This window comes from Pseudorca crassidens, chromosome 1, assembly GCF_039906515.1.
Source record: "Pseudorca crassidens isolate mPseCra1 chromosome 1, mPseCra1.hap1, whole genome shotgun sequence".
Lineage (NCBI taxonomy): Eukaryota > Metazoa > Chordata > Mammalia > Artiodactyla > Delphinidae > Pseudorca > Pseudorca crassidens.
This window is the reverse complement of record NC_090296.1, coordinates 147,027,329-147,046,146: the sequence shown is the minus strand read 5'-3', so window position 1 is coordinate 147,046,146 and position 18,818 is coordinate 147,027,329. Positions and strand designations below refer to the sequence as shown.

Here is an 18,818-nt window from a genome sequence, read left to right as displayed (position 1 = left end):
TCATCTGGGGGGTGCGGAGGGGTGGTCCTCTTCCAAGTTCACTCAGAAAGTTGTTGGCAGGATTTGGTTACACACAGCTTACTGGGCTGAGGGCTTCAGTTCTTCATTGACTGTTGGCCAAAGGCCTCCCTTGGTTGCTTGCCACATGAGTCTCTCCATAGGGCAACTCCAACATGGCAGCTGGCTTCATTAGCAAGAGAGAGAACGCTAGCAACACAGAAGTCAGTCTTTTGTTATCCCATCACTTTTGCCTCATTCTGTTTATTAGAAGCAAGTCACAAGGTCCAGCCCACACTCAAAGGGAGGGTATTACCCAAGGGTATGAATACCAGGAGGCAGCCATCATTGAGATCCATGTCAGAAAGCTGCCCATCCCTGAACCAACCACTGATAACAAGGGGATTAGAACTGGCTCAGACCAGTCAGGTTCTCCCCATCCCTGGAGCTGGAGTCAAGTCCCCAAATCACAAGGCTATCACATAATTGTGGGGAGGAGCAGAGGATAGAATAAATGTTGGGAGGATAGCCAGAGAGTTCACTGTAACCACTAACCAATATTCATACCTTTATTCTTCTGACTCTGGAACTATTGTTCTTCCTGCCATATAGTGCTGCCTCCTTATGTCTTGCCATTGCCCTCTAGATCAAGCCCAGACTCCTTATTTCAGCATATAATGGCCTTCACACTCCAACCCCAATTTATCTTTTCAGCCTCATTTCTCACCGTTCACTCTCATTTATTCTAAGCCAGTGGTTCATCAAGCTGGCTCAGGACCCCTTTAATACTCTTAAAAGTTATTGAGGGCCCCAAAGAGTTTTTGATATAGCTATTGATATTTACTTAATTAGAAATAAAAACAAAATTTTAAGATACTAATTTCCTTTAAAATAATAATAAACCCATTACTTAGTATAAATAACACGTTTTTGTGAAAAGTGCATTTTCCCCAAAATTTTTTGAGAAAAATGGCACGGTTTTACATTTTTAAAAATCTCTTTAATGTCTGCTTTAATAGAAGACATCAGGCAGGATTCTCATATCTGCTTCTGGATTCAGTCTGTTGTGATGTTATTCTGGTTGAAGTATAGGAAGAAAATGTGGTCTTACATAAACATGTAGTTGAGAAGTGGAGTTATGCGTATTTTAATAGTCTTTTCATATCATTGTGTGTATTCTCTGATATTACACCAATTCTGTAAGTGGTAATTTCTCAGAGGTTAGTTGCAGTGTGGAACTGAACCCTTGGTATTCTGTTTGGTTAAAATCCATTGGACTGTCTGGCACTTTGAATAGCTTTCACACATTTGGAAAATCTTTGTTCCCTGAGTTATTCAAGTTTTCCAAATATTTCATTATGAAATCTTTTTAGTCACATTTTAAATATCACTGCCTGTCTTGTCAGAAGAATCTACGTTTTGGGAAGCTGTTGGTTGTGGAGGATTTAAGTTTCTAGAATTCTAATTTTCACTTAAAAGCTCAGATTTTATCATTGGTGACAAATACTGCCATTTTCCTTGAAATAATAGGCTTATTTCATTTATTTTTGACAAAGTGCCAAATGCCCAAGTCTGAATAACCATAGTTTATCTGTCATCATTTTTTGCAGTAAAACTGGTGCTCCATAAAATGATCCTATGGAAAAAAAAAAAAAGATCCTATGACTTCACCTGCCTCATAACTTCTGCTTACTATGTTCTGGGTGTCCTTCAGCTTCACTGCCACCCTGCAGCCTTTCAATGTGCCTCATATTCAAATGCCTCAAGAGAGAATCTGATTGGATTAGCCAGCCATTATCCAGTATAGAAGTGGTGTGGCGCTGAGCATGGCAACCAGCGCGTTAAGGAACAAATTCTGGCTGCTTACGTGGAGGAGACTTCTAGTCTAGCAAATACTCAGAACAGTGTGTCCAGGACATTCACCATTATGAATTAACAAGATATATTTTCACACACAGGCGCACAGAGTGTGATTATGGTATGAGAAGTTAAAAAAATTAGATTTATAATTTGGTTTTATAAGTACTCATTTGATAGCACCTTGTTTAAAGACCCCGCCCCCCAAAAAGCATGTCCTTAAAGTTATAGTCACATTTTGCTACCACTTGCACTTTGTTTGGAGCACGAATAATATTCTGAGGCTGCCATCAGACCATCTGTTCCAAATATACTCTTCAACATGGATTGAGTAGTTGTTACTATGAATTTTCTACCAGTGTAAACATAGAATGTATTGCCTTTCACATTAATATTAATAAAAAGACATTGTTACAAAGAATTTTCTTTGGTCGATTAACAATTTTTCATTGTTTTAATGGGTGTCTTCCTCCTTCACAAGGGAGGAAAATCCTCTAAAGTCTGTGAGTATAATCTTACTTCTAGTGTTTTTCTTTGTTAGGAGTCACGAGGCTCTGAATCTTGCAAGTTCACAGATTTTAAATGTAATTTTTATTTAAGATTAGCTTTCTCATTTTGGTAGGAACAAAGAAGGCTAAGAAATGTACTTCTGCCATCTTGAGTGGATGGTAGGTTTAGTAACTTTTCCTATTTGAAGGTTCTGGAATTATTTGTATATTGTATTCTGTACGGTACAGGATAGATTTTGGCTGCATAAGTGAAAACATACCCATGAGTGAGCACATGTATGCTTACAAACAAGTTCATTCACTCAGTGAAGTAAAGAGCTGAAGCAGGCTGTTTTTAGAAAAAATATTGGGGGCCCGAGTTCCCTTTTTCATTCATCTCATGAGAACATTACTAAGGGGTTTAATGTATTTGGGATAATGATGAAGAAAACAAAAATAGCATCCCTGTGGGGAAATGTAACCTGATACAATTTAAAGTGGGACCAAAATTGAAACATAATTCTTTTAGGAAATGGAAATATTTTATCTTTGTCACATGGATGTAATCTAAATTTTAACAGAAATCTAGGCTTCCGTTCTTTTTGTACATCTTGATTTTATTAACTTTTGTATTCCTTTGAGCCATATGTCACAAGTAAGTTGTAAATATTATACAGAATAATCTGCATACTCTTCAAATACTTTTTTTTTTTTTTTTTTTTGCGGTACGCGGGCCCCTCACTGTTGTGGCCTCTCCCATTGCGGAGCACAGGCTCCGGACGCGCAGGCTCAGCAGCCATGGCTCACGGGCCCAGCCATTCCGCGGCATGTGGGATCCTCCTGGACCGGGGCACGAACCCGTGTCCCCTGCATTGGCAGGCGGACTCTCAACCACTGCGCCACCAGGGAAGCCCCCCCTTTTTTTTTTTTCTTAATGGAACACTAAAAATGCCCTAGTCATTCCTTTAGCTTTTTGCACTAATAGGTATAAAGCAGAGCCTCAGGGGCTGTTCTTGCTAAGTATTGTTAATGCTGCAGTGCAGGTTGGAATCTCAGAAAACCCAGTTATATACTATAAAGGTGTGGCTAGCTTTTATTCTTAATATCCAAAATCATCTAAAGGCTTGTTTTCTTTCTTTTTTTTTCAGACCTAACTACCATAATGAATGCTGCATATTAAGAAAACCACAAGAAGGTTATACGTTTGGTTGTCTAATATTCTTGGATTTGATATGAACCAACACATAGTCCTTGTTGTCATTGACAGAACCCCAGTTTGTATGTACATTATTCACATTCCTCTCTGTTGTGTTTGGGGGAAAAAAGACATTTTAGCCTTTTTTAAGGTTATTGATTTAATTTCATGTTATTTGGTTGCATGAAGTTGCCCTTAACCACTAAGGATTATCCAGATTTTTGCACAAGCTTATACAAGTCTAGGATCCTTTATCAAGGCAGTTATGTTCATCAGTCTCCTGCCTTTACTCCACCATCACCAAACACTCAGTTAAATATAACTTAGCATTTTTTAAAATGACCACTCAACATAATGCTTAAGGGATTTCCTCTCTGTGACAGAACCCAGGAACCAATTCCTAGATACACAATGTTGGCATATTGAAGATAAACTTAAAATTGTTCTTCAGTTTTGAGGCCATGTGTAAAGTTTAATCATATTGTAAAATATCTATTCCGTATTAGAAATAGCTAGTTGACAGCTTATACTTCTCAAAACTCATGTTGTTAACGTACGCAAACTCAGTTTCTATATGTGAAGTTAGTGAGTCTTTTGTGTTACTCCAAAATAAAGGCAATGATTTATTTTTTCCCAATCTCAATACAATTTGAGCTAATCACTCAAGCTGGATTCTTTACATTTTAAAGCTGGAATCAGCAGTAGCCCTATGGGAAGTAAGACAAAGCATTGACTTTTAAATATAGACTTTTAAAATGATCGGTTGTTTTCTTTTGGTACTAGAATTAGAATAGTTAATACTCATCCACAAACCATTATTATGTGTACATTATTGTTGCAATTGTGATAACAGAAAATTTTATTTATTTTTATGCCAGCTTATATTGTGAGAACACATTTAGTCAGTTTGGGTTTTATCAGTCCTGTTATGCTTGTCCTTGGAACATCTTTCGCGTATTCGAGGTTTGTAGTTGAAAAGTTTACTGTAAAAAAAAAATCAAAAACAAAAAAATGTATTGTTTTTACAGAATAAATTTATTGGAATGTGTACTGGGAGTAAGGTTTGAGGTTGTAAACAACTAAGTTAGTGTAATTTGGCTTCATATATGTAATGTGAGGTATTAATGTAATTCATATATTAAAGCAAAAATTGTTAACAGCAAGTTGACAATAGAATCAAGTGCAGGTGAGGGTTTTCTTTTTTTTTTTAAACACTCTATGGATTTTAGGGTTTTTTTTAAACACTGTGGGGAGGGAGAGGAACTGGCTACATGATTGCTTGCACGTCTAAGATACTTACCAGTTCAGTGGACCCTAAATTCACACACTTGACATTATCCATGCAGTGATTTGGACCCCATTTTCTTTTGGTTTTCTTATTTTGGTGAAGAGCTTGTAAATAACATGAAGGAAAAACATGAGTGGCCCTAAAAGCTTAGGGCCATTGATGATGATGATGGTAGTGGTGGTGGTGGTGGTGATGATGGCAGCTGAGGGCATGAAAGCGCCACTTACCACTCCCGGGCTTTGAGGCGGCGGCTGGATTTTTGCTTTGTTTCTCTGACTTTTAGCAAATATTGATTTTCCTCTATTATACTCACTCACATTTCCAAATATGAAAAGTTCATTAAAAGATAGTAGGAATGCCAGTCCACTTCTTTTTCCTTAAAAGGTACTTTTTAATTTTGAATATTTTAATTTAAAAGTAATGAAATTTAATTAATTCATGAAAAGTCCTCTTCATTGCTCACACTAAAACATGAGAATGTAGATGACATTTTGAACTGGAAATATAGCTGACAGATTTTTAAAACAAAAGGCGTAAAGACTACAGAACTTTTTCTGAAAAAAAATATACAAAATGTTTCAAATTTAGTAAGATTTGTCTTCATAAAAGACCAAAAATAATTTATTAAAAATATACACAGAAATACAATAGAAACATTTCCAGTCATCAATAAAATAAGGGTAATGATAAAGTTATAGATCCCTCCTTAGCTACTTAGACTCACAGAAAAATTTCAGTAAAAGCAATTTTTGAAACAGCAGTAAATAATATACTTTCCTTGGGAAAACATTTTTCAAACAACATTTTTAAATATTCTGATAATTTGTCTTTTATATTGAGGTTGATAATGAAACATATAGATCTTATATGCAAAAATATTTCTCCATCTGTATTTGCTACTTTGAAATTTTTAATATGCATAGACCATTTTCACTTTTGAACAGTTTCCTTTTCATGCTCACTATTATAGGAGCTAAATTGTAATTTTTCACTTATATTTAAAGTGTGCAAACAGAATATTGAGATAGGTGGTCAAGTTTATTCACAAATAACTTGAAATATATTTCTTTAAACAAGCTTTCTGAATAACTTCAATTTTCCTTCAAAAAAAGAAAATTTATCCACATAATTCCTATGATAGCTCACATATACAGTACGGAGCAAGAATTTATGTATTCTTAAATGTTCCTGTATGGGAAGAGAGTGGAATGGGACCAAATATTGGTACCAAAATAACAAAAGTCAGTAATCTAGAGAGAAAGAACATAAAATAATGCTTTTATTCAACTTTTTCATCTGCCTTTGTTTTTATGAAGAACTCTGGTTTGTAGATACAGCGATAGGCCAAGAGCTGAGGAAGAACTCCATATGCTATGTTTAATGCTAAAAAAAGGATTTTCGCTTCTTCAGGGACTCTGTAGACATAAGCAGTTCTAGCATGAAGAGAAGCACCGATGTGAGAAAACTGAGCCTGTGGCATTAAAAAAAGGGGGGGGGTGGTAAGCATGAATTTTGTGTTTAGTTGGATGCACGAAGAGTTCTGAATGGTTCATTCAGACCATGCTCCTGTGCCCTCAAAACCAGGACTTGCAAACAATCCATCGTCTTCAGTATTTCATTGAATTTAGGGCTATTCTTGACTTAACTTTTCAAATAAAGTAAACCTTTAGCACGTCTTTATCAGGCTAGCTGTTTTTTAACGCATCTAGTGCCCCCATACCAGACAGTAGTGGCTCAATTTGACAAAAAATCTGAATAAAATCTGCTTTTTCCTGATTTACCTTCTGGAGATATCCTATATAGGAACTCAGTTGTGGCTCACAAAATGTGTTCCAATTAAAATGAAGCAAGTACAGAGTTTAGACAGCTTAAAATATTTTTAGCCTAACTATTTAAAGAGAAGCACTGAGAGAGGGCCTCAGCTTCATTTATCAGTTCTTTCACCTACTCCTTGGAGCAAGAGCTCAAAGCCTTCATTATGCATTTGTTTGTTTATTTATTCACATATTTGTTTTTTTATGCAACTTAAAAAATACTAAGGGTTGTTTTGTAAGATAAGGGTGGGCGTAGGGATTTGGTTGCTCTTTATAAAATGGCAAATATACATGCAGGCAACCTTTTCAAATCAAATTATTTAGAAGTATGGCTTGTCAGCATAATCTGAGTTTACAAAACAGAAAGGCAAGAGCTTCCCATTTGTACTTAGATTACTTGTTGAGAACATACATTCAGAATGTGCCAGTTGGTCTTTTTTGATACTTTTCGTAAGCACAGGGGAATCTATTAGAAAAGGCTTCTGTGAAAGTATTTCCTCAGGATCCTTGTACCATTACAGAATGCAGTCCTGGAGTCTGCATTTCATATCTTACTGAAATTCAAGATATACACAAAGGATTGGGAATCTAAATGTAGTAAGTGGTGACTTAGTTCATCAGGATCAAAGTGAAGAGACAGAAGATACTATAATCTAAAGAAGGCACAGAAGTAACAAGAATGAAAACTAAATAATTTGCTTTAAATACATATGAGTTATCTTACATTTCCTTCCATATGAAATCAGTTTATTCTGCTAAGTGGTTAATAAATCAGTTTATTCTGCTAAGTGGTTAACACAGATAAAAGTGTTACTTAGCACTTGACTTTACTATGATGAGCAAAGGACAAGTTTTCATAAGCAGTATGTATACAGATTGTATCAGTGACAGATTTTAACAGGTTACATTTTTGCAAGTTACTGATACATTCTGGGGGCCTCTGGTAGTTTTGCTGCTTTCTGGAGATAGAAATTAAATTAGTGTGGTGTGTTGCCAAGGACCCAGGGACCAACGCCAATGCCAACGCAGGAATCGTCTGTCTGCATTGTGATCTGTGAGGCACTGAGAGGGCTCTGCCCTCAAACACACCTTCCCCGGGGCACATGCCCAAACAGAACCCAGCAAACGTTAAATATTTCATCTCTGGGCTATGAAGACAAAACACCTTGAGAGTAAAGGGCATTTGAGAGGCTGCCCTGAGGAGCTGCTCTTGTGGACATTCTAGGAACACTGAACAGGAACTTGGCCCCTGTCACTATTTTCTTCTAGGGCCTATTTTGAATAACAGTATTTTTCTGAATATTGTAACTAAATTTTTTCTCCTGGACTAGAGGCCAGATTTGAACCATGGTTTTAAGAAATGTGCATTTGGTGTCTATCTTTATAGACACTTATACACATCTCAAAAATCACCAAATTTGGGGAAATGCGGACCATAGTTTGAGAGAATAATATGAGCAATCATGCCTACTTGCATAGGGAACCTGCTAAAGAGTCTGATTTCGTAGGCTTTTTTGCTGCACTAACCGGTGCAGTTAATACCTCATTTTCACAAACAGCAAACTCATGGCAACATTAAAAAATGATCGTGTCCTTAGATTAGATTGTAAGCCCACCGGGCAGGTACTGTGTCTGATGTTTTGTGTGGCACCTATCACATTGTTAGAGCTCAATAAACGTTCAACAGTAATGGTCTTGTGACTGTCAAAATACAAAAAAGCTTCTACAAAGCATTTCTCTATTTTTATACCTATTTTAGTAGGCCTTTTGCTTCAAAATTGTTTAACAAGGGGCAAAGATGATTGCATTTCTAATCAAAAGAGGTATGTAATTGAGAGAAAGAGCCTGAGGCCAATTTTCTGCAGTTCCAGTACTGCTCATGGTTCTAATGGGTGTATTTATAGTGGCCTCACCTCTAGCTGAGTGAGCAATCCAACCATAGCTTCCTCCCAAGACATATGGTGTCCAGTTTCCAGGGTGCTGAAGTTTCAGAAAACCCTCAGTCTCACTTGAGAAGGGTTCCCTTCCCAAGCACATAGCTGCTAAGGGGCTGCACCGTGTCTCCTGGGTGATTTTCCCACCAGCACGTGAGACCTCCTTATGACAGGGCTGAAGAGCTCAGCATGAGCACTGTGCTAGTAGGATCTGGTGGCTTGGTGACCTCAGTGCTGCTGAACTGACACATGGCCAAGATTACATGTTCAAGTTATGGGTCCCAGAAATTTCTCCAAAATTCAGTGATGTGAGGTCGAGCCCCTAATAATTTTTCTTCTACTTCATTCTAAATCATTTTTCACCTTAAATTTAGTTAAGAGATTTACTTTGGGTTTTTTTTTTTTTTTTTAAGAATGGATGGTTGGGATGGAAAATGAGGCAATAAAGTCAAAGAAAAAGGTTAAATTTTAATAGCTGTGTTTTCCTATAGAGACAGCCTGGAAAGAATTTGACTAAAAATCACAATCTTGGTTCCAGAAAGGAGAATTGAAAGAGTTTTGTGTGTCCACATAAATATTATAGGCAAAAACTAATGTGAACATTGGGACAGTAGCCAGGTTATTTGGCTGATATGGTATAAATAGCTAATCTAGAACCGTGTTACCGTTTCTTAGGGTTTTCTGAGCGCCATAGTCTTGTGGTTAAGAACACTGAATCTGGAACCAGATTGACAGCGTCAAATCCCAGCTTCACCGAAAACCAGCAATATGACCTTGTGTTAGGTATGTAACTACCTCTGGCTCCTCACCTGAAAAGCAGGAGTCCACCTCATAGGATTGTTACACAGGTTCAATGAGTTGATCTTTGTCAAGTGCTTAGGACAGTGCCAAGCACATGGAGCTCTTCCACAGACAGATACAAAACCCAAGTGAAATGCTTGCTCATGATCTGGCACTCTACTTGCTTGAAAACCGGGGCCCTTTGTTTTTAGATTCCCTTGCTGATCTTTTGACAATTTCAAGACTGTCTCCACCAAAGGATAACAAGCATGTAAAAAGACATTAAACCCAAGCTCTAGTTTTAATACTAAAAAAGATGTTTAGTGATGAATCACATCAGAAGCAAATGATTAAAATGAGATTTGCTTTAGTATCCCAATTATCCATGTTCTTCCTAAACCTTTACTTTCAGGTTTTCTTAAAGGCTTCCATAAAGGAAAAAACTTAATAAAACTTGTCCCCCAGTAGAGTCAACTCTTGACAACCAAATTATCCACAGATGAGCCTCCAGACCCTTTTGTGAGAAAGTATGTGGCACCTGCATAGCCAGGGGGTGGGAGAGTCTGAGGCAGCAGGTGGGAAGGGGCACTGGCATTGCCTGACTGAAGTGGAACTGCTCCTGCTTCCATGGCTGCGAGCTGTTAATTGGATGGCATGGCAGGCTCCCTGCCAAACCCACTGTGAATCTGTCCCAGAGCTTTCTTCCAGTTTCTCTGATTTTTAGGTAATTATACACAACACACAGCTACAGATTAATGTATCTTCTGAGCAACATAAGGCATTTCTCCTCCGAACTCTTACTGGGAAGCTTCTAACAACAACATTAACAAAAGCAACAAAGAGGCCCACAGCTTATAATGTGCCAGGCACTGCTCTACGCCCTTTACACATATTACCTCATAAAATCCTTAACAGCAGCTCTATGAGAAAGGTACTATTATTATTCTTACTTTATAGAAGAGGAAACGGGATCAAAGAGGTGAGTGACCAAGGTCACTGAAGTGATCAGTGAATGAGATTCGAACCAGTCTGCCTCCAGAGCTCATGGTCTTAACCATATTAACTATATCTTTTCTTTTAATTTTCAGTGATATTTTAGCAGAGAAAAATTCTTCAATTGATTAAAAAATGCTAACAAGTAGATCTAAATAGCCTGTAATACTTTTCAAATTAGACTTGAAACTTTAATTTTATATGAAAAGACCCTTGGGTTAAAGTCCCCAGTGGAACTCTTCGGTGTAAAATGTGTCCTGGTTTTATTGCATTTTAGTTTACCTTTTGATTTATCTTTTGATTTCTGAAGGCAGCAGGTTTGGCAGATTCCTAAATGGTCTGAAATGAGGGACCTAGTAACTACTAACCATGTTTTCCATTGACTTGTACTGGTCAAGAAGTTTTTCAAGGATTTTTTTCTTATTATTAAGTCACAGGTTCTTGGGAGTTCACTAGATCTTACAATAAAAGCATTGATAAAGTTAGTGGGATCATGAATACATAAAGCTTCTAAATTAGGAATGGCAGTTTTAGAAAGCTTGGGGTGCTAATCAAGGTAATGGAGAGCTTCTATGATGAATGTGTCCGATATCCTCTCAAGATGAGCATTCATTTCGTGAGCAAGTATTCGCTTCATATGCACTGTTTTGTTGCAGTATGATCTGTAACTTTTCCTTAGGCTGAACACTCTGAATAGGTAGATATTAAAGCCCAGCTAAGAGTTATGGGAATGTCAGACACATAATTCTCAGATTACACCATTCTTCTGTTGGGTTGGGAGAAACATCCTTCTGACATTGATAGAATCTAGTTGACAGCCTCAGGCTACCTTTGCAAATTGGGCAGTGATGGATGAGACCAGAGATTTCTTCAAGGCCTGGCGTATGGCTGAAACTGCCACTGCTGCTGCCAGCCGCTCTGCTATCCACACTGCCTTTCCCAGAACCTCCTGGCTGGAGTCACAGGTGCCTGTCTGCAAGCTTAGCCTCACCAGCAGGTACAGGGTAGGGTTCATCTTACTGTTACAGATTTAAGTACCCATTCGCCCCCAAGCTCTGACCATCCTAAGCCTCCTGACTCTGCTGACCCTGTGCACATGGCTAGGCCCTGGCCTAGGTCTTCTGCCTAGTTCTCAAGTTGTCTCCTGAGACTTGACCAGGTCCAACACTTGGCCTCACTCTTGCCAGCCTCCTAGCTGATGACACTCGGTGTTCCTGCATCAGGGCCTGGTGCGGGGCAGACCAAGGTACATGGCATGCAGAGGAAGCTGGATTGTGCAGGCAGAGCACACGGGTAATGAGTAGATGTTGAACCCTGAACAATCTAATCAAGGGGCTGGTAAGAGTGGGGCGAGTGGGAGGCCCTCTGTACCCTCTAACCAGGGCACACTCCAACATCTAAACGCTTCCGCAGTCTTTTGAAGTCTATTCAGCCAGTAAAGCCCACAGCTCAGGTGTCATTGCCTCCCACTCCCAGAAGGTCCTCTAACTCCTACATGCCACGTACAAAGTCTTACTCTGCTGTAGGATTCTGGAGCATAGTTAGTTGTTTGCATGAGGAGAGGGATAACACAACAGAGAAGAATATGGGCTTTGGAGTCAGGTGGGATTTTATATCCCTCTTCTAGTAACTTTGTGACCTTAGGCAAGTAACTACCCTGGGTCTCGGCCTGCTTATCTTTAAGTGAGGCTTTTGAAAAACTTGCAGAGATGATGCTATGTGTTCACACAGTTTCTTCTGAGGCAGACAGGAAGACCACATGTATCAGCCTCCTCTGCAGTTGGGTCGGTGCCAGGCCTGACTTCTGAAAATATCCCACATGATCTTTGCACAAGCAATAAATAAAACTTTATTTTTAACCACTGGGTATTTGCTACTCCAGCAGAGCACACAGCCTGTCTGTCTTTACACAAATAGGTAAGTAAAACACTTAGCATGGCTTGCCTTGCATGAAGTAAGGTAATGAGAGCTCAGACTATCGTAGTGGCAATGGAGCTGTAAAAAAGTGGTGGATTTGCAAATTACTCTGGCGAGAGAACTAACCCGACCTAGTGATGGGCTACATGTAGACGGTAAGGGAATGGGAAGCGTAAAGAACTACTCCACATTTTTGACTTGAGCTGCTGGATGCCAGGAAGGGCTATTTTCAGAGATGGGGAGATGAAAGAGAAGTTGTGGGGCGGATCAGGAGTCCTATTTTAGACATTAAATCTGAGATGTCAGTAAGACACCCAAGTGAAAAGAAGGAGTTCGGAATTAAATATAAGAGTCTGGGAACAGTTTGAGCTAAAGATGGGAAATGAAAAGTCATCACCTTATAGTTGGTATTGAAAGATGGAAATAAAGACCCACACCAAGGCCTGAGAAATAAGGTATTCAGAGGTCTGCAGAGGGTACATACTAATTCTCTTTCCTTATGTCCTTCAAGGAAAGGACAGGAACCACTACTTCTGAATACTGCATCAACTTTTTTTGATATTTATATTCTAATTCTATAGTTAAGAAGAAGTACCTCAGACTGCAAAGATTGAGCCCCGTGTATTAACCCATAAATGCTGTTACTGGTTTTAAACCCTGTAAATTCTAGTGTGTCTTTTTGCCATCATAATTATACCGTAAGTATAATTAACTGTATATGCCTAGAGTTCCTGGATGAACCTCATTTTTATGCCTGCTTAAAAAGAGCGGGACAAAGATAATGATTTTAAAAGATGAGTTCACTTGGGTTTTCTAATTTACAGTAAGAAAAGAACAAAATAATTTTCTTCCTTGTTCATAAGATCAATTTGTTTTGATAGGTTGTTATCTTATAAAAATGTGCTTTGAATGATAATTCCATAGATAATTTCATTCCCAGTTCAATGAAGTAAGCATTCACTGAACATCTACTGTAGGCCAGAGGCTTGGCTAAGTAGCAGAGGGGAGGAATGGGATGACAGGCCCAGCTTCCCAGGAGCAGAACTTTTTTAAAACTGGTTTCCCTGGTCCTGTGTAGCATAATATAGTGAACTTCTGAAATCTTAAATTCAGATAGACATCTTAATGATAACAGCTCTCAATTCTCTTTCAGTAGCTGTGGTGTTCAGAGACTGGGAAACAGCAGTGCCGCTTGCTGGGTATGTGACCTTGAACAAATCATTTAACCTTGCTGGGCCTCAGTTTCCTCATCTGTATAACTGAATGGCGCACCTACCAGATTATGAGATTTAAATAATGCAGAAATGTCTTCCAAAGAACTGTAAAGCAAAGGGCACAACATATCTAATAACTGTTCCCAACCCTAAAACACAGAGCAGAGATATTTTTTAGACACTCAACAATGACAGCCACATCCCCAATAAACTTTCTTAACAGCATATTCTTAGTACCTGAGCTAGACCTCCAGCATGTATCAGTGTTATGTCAGGCATCCAGGAGCATCCAGGAACCACCAAGCCATAGAGCGCCATCACAAAGTAAGGGACGGAATAGAACAGATACGCCAGCATCTACATTGAACAGGGAAATAACGTCATCAGTAAACTAATAGTTAATCTGGCCTTACGAAAAGCACAACATTTTCATCAATTAACATTTTCGCCTTAGAAAACATTAACTCCTATTTCCTACATGGTATCACATTTTCCCATTCTTAAAAAAAAAAAAAGAAAATTAATTTTAGAAAAATCTTAGGCTTCATAACTACTTGACCTGGATTTTAGCATAAGCAGCAGGATCCTTTAGGTAGGGCTCTTGAAATTGCGTATATAATCGGCAGAGCTCAGCTGGGCAATCCAAAGCAATCTACGAACAAAAATGAATGCATTATAAAGATACAGTCACATCTGGTTCTTATGTTTGCTGATAAGGCTAAACGTGCCAGGTTTAGTCACAAGCTGCTTTCTGTTTAACAAAAGCTATTTTAGAAGCTCATCAGTAAAAAAGGAAAGAAAATAAATATTCTACAGATTTACTCTGAAGAGATTAAGTAGAGGTTAATAGTGGAGAAGGAACTGGAAACTAATGCCCTGTTCTTGGGATCTTCCGAGTATTCAGTTTAAATGTCTAGGTTTGGCTAACCAAAGCACAGCTTGCTTTAGATCATCAGTTTCACTTTTCCTGGGAATAACTCACCAACTATTCCCGGCAGGAAGAAAAGTACATTTCTATACCAAATTCATCTTAACTGTGCTTTGCAAGATTCAGAAATAGCATCCTCCTATCTCCAGTGCCTCACAGAGTAAATGGCCTTGGGGGCAGTAAAGGATAATGATTTGAAAGTGAGGTCCTCTCTGAAGCCACCTCCTATATCCACTTTGAAAGAGGGCAGAGCAGATTTAGTCACGGCAGAGTAGACTTCAGGCCACAGAACAGACAAAGTGTCTCTCTGGCACATTACTGGGTCCCCTCTGAGTCACCTCCCTCAGGTACCATTCCTTGTGTCCTTAGCCATAAATGTTGTCCCGCCTAAATAACATGAACACGTCAGTGGCAGAGTTGGTAAAAATGGGCCCCAACCTAAAAGCCCCACCTACCAAAGGGTACACACTCGCCCATGCACATGTTTTTCTCATGTGCACAGGGGAGTGGAGATGGCTATGCAAGAAAACAGTTGGGGCTCATTTTTATTGTTGCTGTTTTTGTTCTTTTGACGTTAGGAATTACAGCAAACTAAACAAAGAATGGTTTCAGTGCTCTGTGGTCCGAGCACAGCCTATGGCCCTGCTTTCTCCTTTACTTCCCTTCCCCATGCCACTCCTATTAGCCAACTCTGCTCCAGGAAGTTTCTGATGATCCAAAGAGGGAGACAGCTCTTAAGGCTACTCACCCTGACCCAGCTAGCCGCCCCAAAACAATGAATCAGCTGCATCAGTTTACACTTGCCACTCTGCCCCCCAACTGCTGTGCAATGCCAGCAGCCTTAGAACAGTAATTGTCATTAAAGCTGAATATAATTACCCGTATAATTCTGGCTGCTCAAATTTATTGCTACTGAGAATAAACCATGCAACTGGGATATTGTGAAGGATCCTCGATCAATAAAAATAGTAAGAGCAATCACTTACTGAGCGCTTATTAGGTATAAGGCCCTCTCATTTAATCTTCAAACAGTACTGTAAGGTAGGTACTGTTATTTTACAGAGGAAGAAACTGAGGATCAAAGAGGTTAAGTGGTTTTTCCAAGGCCACACAGCTAGTAAATGGCCAGGAGTCTAACACTGTACTCTGATACCCCTTCCTCAATCCCATCTCCCTACTCCTGAGAACACATGGATGCTCTGTGCCACAGTCTGACTAGTCTTAAGTTACCACCCTTACCAAAGATACTCAAATCAGAAACATCAAAGGAACCAAGAGAATGAGACTCATGGCTAATTTTTCAGGTACAGAGCTTGATCCAAGGACCTGAAGGAGGTGGTATGGAGCAGCCCAGAAGGGACCTACCCCTCTGGGAGGAGAGGTCTGGGGTGAGGGTAGGAGAGTCAGGAAGCAGGTCCAGGCCTCCAGGCTCTAATGGGAGGTATGTTTTGTTAGTGCACTAGGAAATCTGATTAAAAATATACTTTATGTTATTATGATCTCTTATGCTTACCAAGCCTCTAAACAGGCAAAATCCAGTTGCCAGAAGGAGACACACAACCAACATTAAATCACATGGTCTTCTCAGCAGATCTTTCGCTTGGATTTCTTGAATGACCTAAAGTAGAGTTGGTAACTAATGAGCAGGCCCAAGGTGCCAAAGAATAATCTGAGATCTACTGAAACACAGATACAATGATGATGGGTGATAAGAGAACGCTGAGGATTCAAAACCACTAGCCATGCAACAGGAAAATAATTTCTCCCCTCAAGTCTCAGTTCCTCATCTGTGAAATGAGACTGGGCCAGGTGATCTCAAAGGGCCCTTCTGGCTCTATGAGGCCATATTTCTTTTGAAAAAGCATTTTTATGATTATAAATGTAAAATATACTCATTTTTTAAAAATAAACCATTAACCCATCATACTTCTATTAACAGTTGTTATATTTTCCAGTCACATATATAGTTATATATATATATATACACACACACTGTACTACATATGTATGTATGATATATAATCTACATTTATTTTTTCACAAAATTAGGACTTAATGTATAAACAATTTTGCATTTGTTCTCTTGCCTCTCACTGTCTACCTATCAGTACTTTACCACATTATTAAAAATTCTTCTGAAACAACATCACATGGAAGTGCCATATCTCTGATTATTGGACATTTAGGCATTTTCACTGTTACACTTAATGTGATGATGAGCAACTTTGTACATAAATCTTTGACAGCATCTCTGATGATTTTCTTAGGATAGTGCCCTAGAAGTAGAATTACTAGATTAAAAAGTTAGATTTGTTAAGGTTGATAACACTGCCAGGTGGCTTTGCAGAGCGATTCTGAATTTATGTTCCTCCCAGCACTGTATGACAATGCCTATTTCTCCCCGGCCATCACTGTGTTTTAACAGTTTTTTTAAATGAACAGTCTATGTGTCTTACAACATGAACGGAACGGTGTTGATACACTGACATGGAGCCGAGTGAGGACCAAGGCTATGGTTACTGTTCGCTTATTTTTTAACAACCACCTCATTCCTCAAGAGGGTGTAAGGGAGTACCAGTTGTCAATGTGCCAAGCTGAGTTTACATAGCATGTGTCTAAATGTTTACAAATGAAGTGTCTGTAAATTAAAATGTATTTTAATGAATTCTATTGTAAGTCTTTTTGTAAAATGAAGAATCGTGTTCTGATTATCTCTAGTAACTCATATTTTCATATATCAATTTTGCTTAAAGGATCTTGCTTAAGGATCTAATACCTATGAAAGGAAGAGAAACTTAGAAAAATGTCACTAGCTTAGAAATGAAGACCTTAACAGAGTACCTGCCCGGCCAGTATTGTTTCACCTTGACCACCTTGGCTGTGAATGGAAGGGAGGTGTCTCAGAAGACATCCTGTAGCCAGTCTCCATGTGCCTGGATCTCTTGGTAATCAGACCCTATGTCTGTGTGTGCTACCTGGAACAGCAGTGTATCTCCAGCCTCCCTTTGGGGCAGTAGTGCATAGATATCTCTGAAAGAGGTGACCAGGTGCTCAGACTCCAGGCTGTTAACAGCCCCAGACAAACCTCACGCTCCACACACTAATGCGGAATCTGATGGGAAGAGCCAGTGCAACCTCTGGCACAGGAAGTTCCAAAAAGCATGGCCTGGCCAATCAAAGCAGATATATTCACGCAGAAACAGACCGTTCTGGCCACCATAACTAAGGTGTGAACCAATGCTGCAGAATCAGCACCATCACACTGATTGAATGCTCCAAAGGCTCCATCCCTGGAGGCATGGTTCAGTCCAGTATCCAGTGGATATGAGTGAGCCCTGCGAGTCTGAGAACAGGTTACATTTAACTTAATAAAATCACCTTTGAGGGATAATTATAATTTTCTGAGGGCTGATTATAGATTCTGAAACCAGCCCAGACAGGAAGACAAGTATATGGTATGCTTAAGAAAAAAGCAGGGCAAATGCGTGTTCCATACTTCCCTATTTAAAAAAGAGAAAAAAAGAGAAAGTCAAAAGTATATCCAAACACAACATGTAGAACACCTCCCCGTCTCAAGTCATCTAAAATTTTGATATAGGCCAGACAGTATTTTTAATGAGACCAAAAACAGGTCAATTTAAAATTATTAGGTGTTTATTAACAGGCATGCCCTATCTACAGTACTTTAAAAATAGACAATATAATATCCTGATTTCTTGCATGCATAAATAACTCTTCTACATTAGCTTTCAAGAATCTTAATTTTCAAGTACATTTATCAAGTTCCCATGGTGTGTCAAGAGTTATATATAATACAAAGAGTTGTAGGAAATATTTTCACACTGAATGTAGCCACAAACACAATACTTACCCCACTAGATCCTTCTAAAAGTCAGGAAACACTGATATTAGATAGTCTAATTGTTCAGTGTATACTTCTGAAAACTGCTCAAAAGCATTTCTTAGAAGGTGAGATGGAAGGGAAAAGGAGTAATTCTGCAAAACAGCTTTTTTGGTATACTTGGAATTTCTTGGTTCTATTACAACCAAAATAGCTTCCCTATTTAAAAACAATTCCTATTGTTTCAGAAAAGGAAAGTGAACTTTAAGATAAAGTTTCTTACCTACAATGTTTCCTGGCACAAAAACAACAATGCTCATAATAATAGATCCGACCCAATATAGGCCAATGGTTCTATAACTTTCCCTGTAATGAAAAAAATCCTGACTTAACACATTTGTCTTAGAATACTATTAGTATAAGATGCTCCACAATATTATCTTTGTTCTAACTAGTAAAGTACATGAGCCAAAATGTACTGAATCAAGAGTAATAAATCAAATACAAGGAACCCTGGTGATCAAACTGCATTTCCATATGTGATATGCTATAGAACCTCTTTGTGTCCTTTT

The 18,818-nt window shown here is 38.7% G+C and overlaps 2 protein-coding genes across 9 annotated transcripts in view; one reads left to right on the top strand and one right to left on the bottom strand.

Annotated features, from left to right (window-relative positions):
• Positions 1 to 3,687, top strand: part of HDGFL3 (HDGF like 3) — a 67,659-nt gene extending 63,972 nt beyond the window's left edge. Inside the window, exon 6 of the mRNA XM_067698313.1 lies at positions 3,491 to 3,687. Coding sequence (XP_067554414.1) covers positions 3,491 to 3,496 — 6 coding nt within the window. The 3' untranslated portion in view covers positions 3,497 to 3,687. The remainder of the gene's footprint in view (positions 1 to 3,490) is intronic.
• TM6SF1 (transmembrane 6 superfamily member 1) overlaps positions 1 to 18,818 on the bottom strand; it is a 40,453-nt gene that overhangs the window by 8,889 nt on the left and 12,746 nt on the right. For 4 of the 8 annotated variants that reach the window (XM_067698249.1, XM_067698273.1, XM_067698292.1 and 1 more), the window contains 6 exons: positions 18,530 to 18,612; positions 17,784 to 17,905; positions 15,919 to 16,023; positions 14,037 to 14,129; positions 13,715 to 13,834; positions 5,409 to 6,296 (listed from right to left, as the gene is read on the bottom strand). In XM_067698249.1, the coding sequence (XP_067554350.1) occupies positions 6,105 to 6,296; positions 13,715 to 13,834; positions 14,037 to 14,129; positions 15,919 to 16,023; positions 17,784 to 17,905; positions 18,530 to 18,612 (715 nt within the window). In that variant the 3' untranslated portion in view covers positions 5,409 to 6,104. Of the gene's footprint in view, positions 1 to 5,408; positions 6,297 to 13,714; positions 13,835 to 14,036; positions 14,130 to 15,918; positions 16,024 to 17,783; positions 17,906 to 18,529; positions 18,613 to 18,818 lie in introns of those variants that run through there. The other 4 variants (XR_010932651.1, XM_067698258.1, XM_067698283.1 and 1 more) reach the window with 3 other exon arrangements.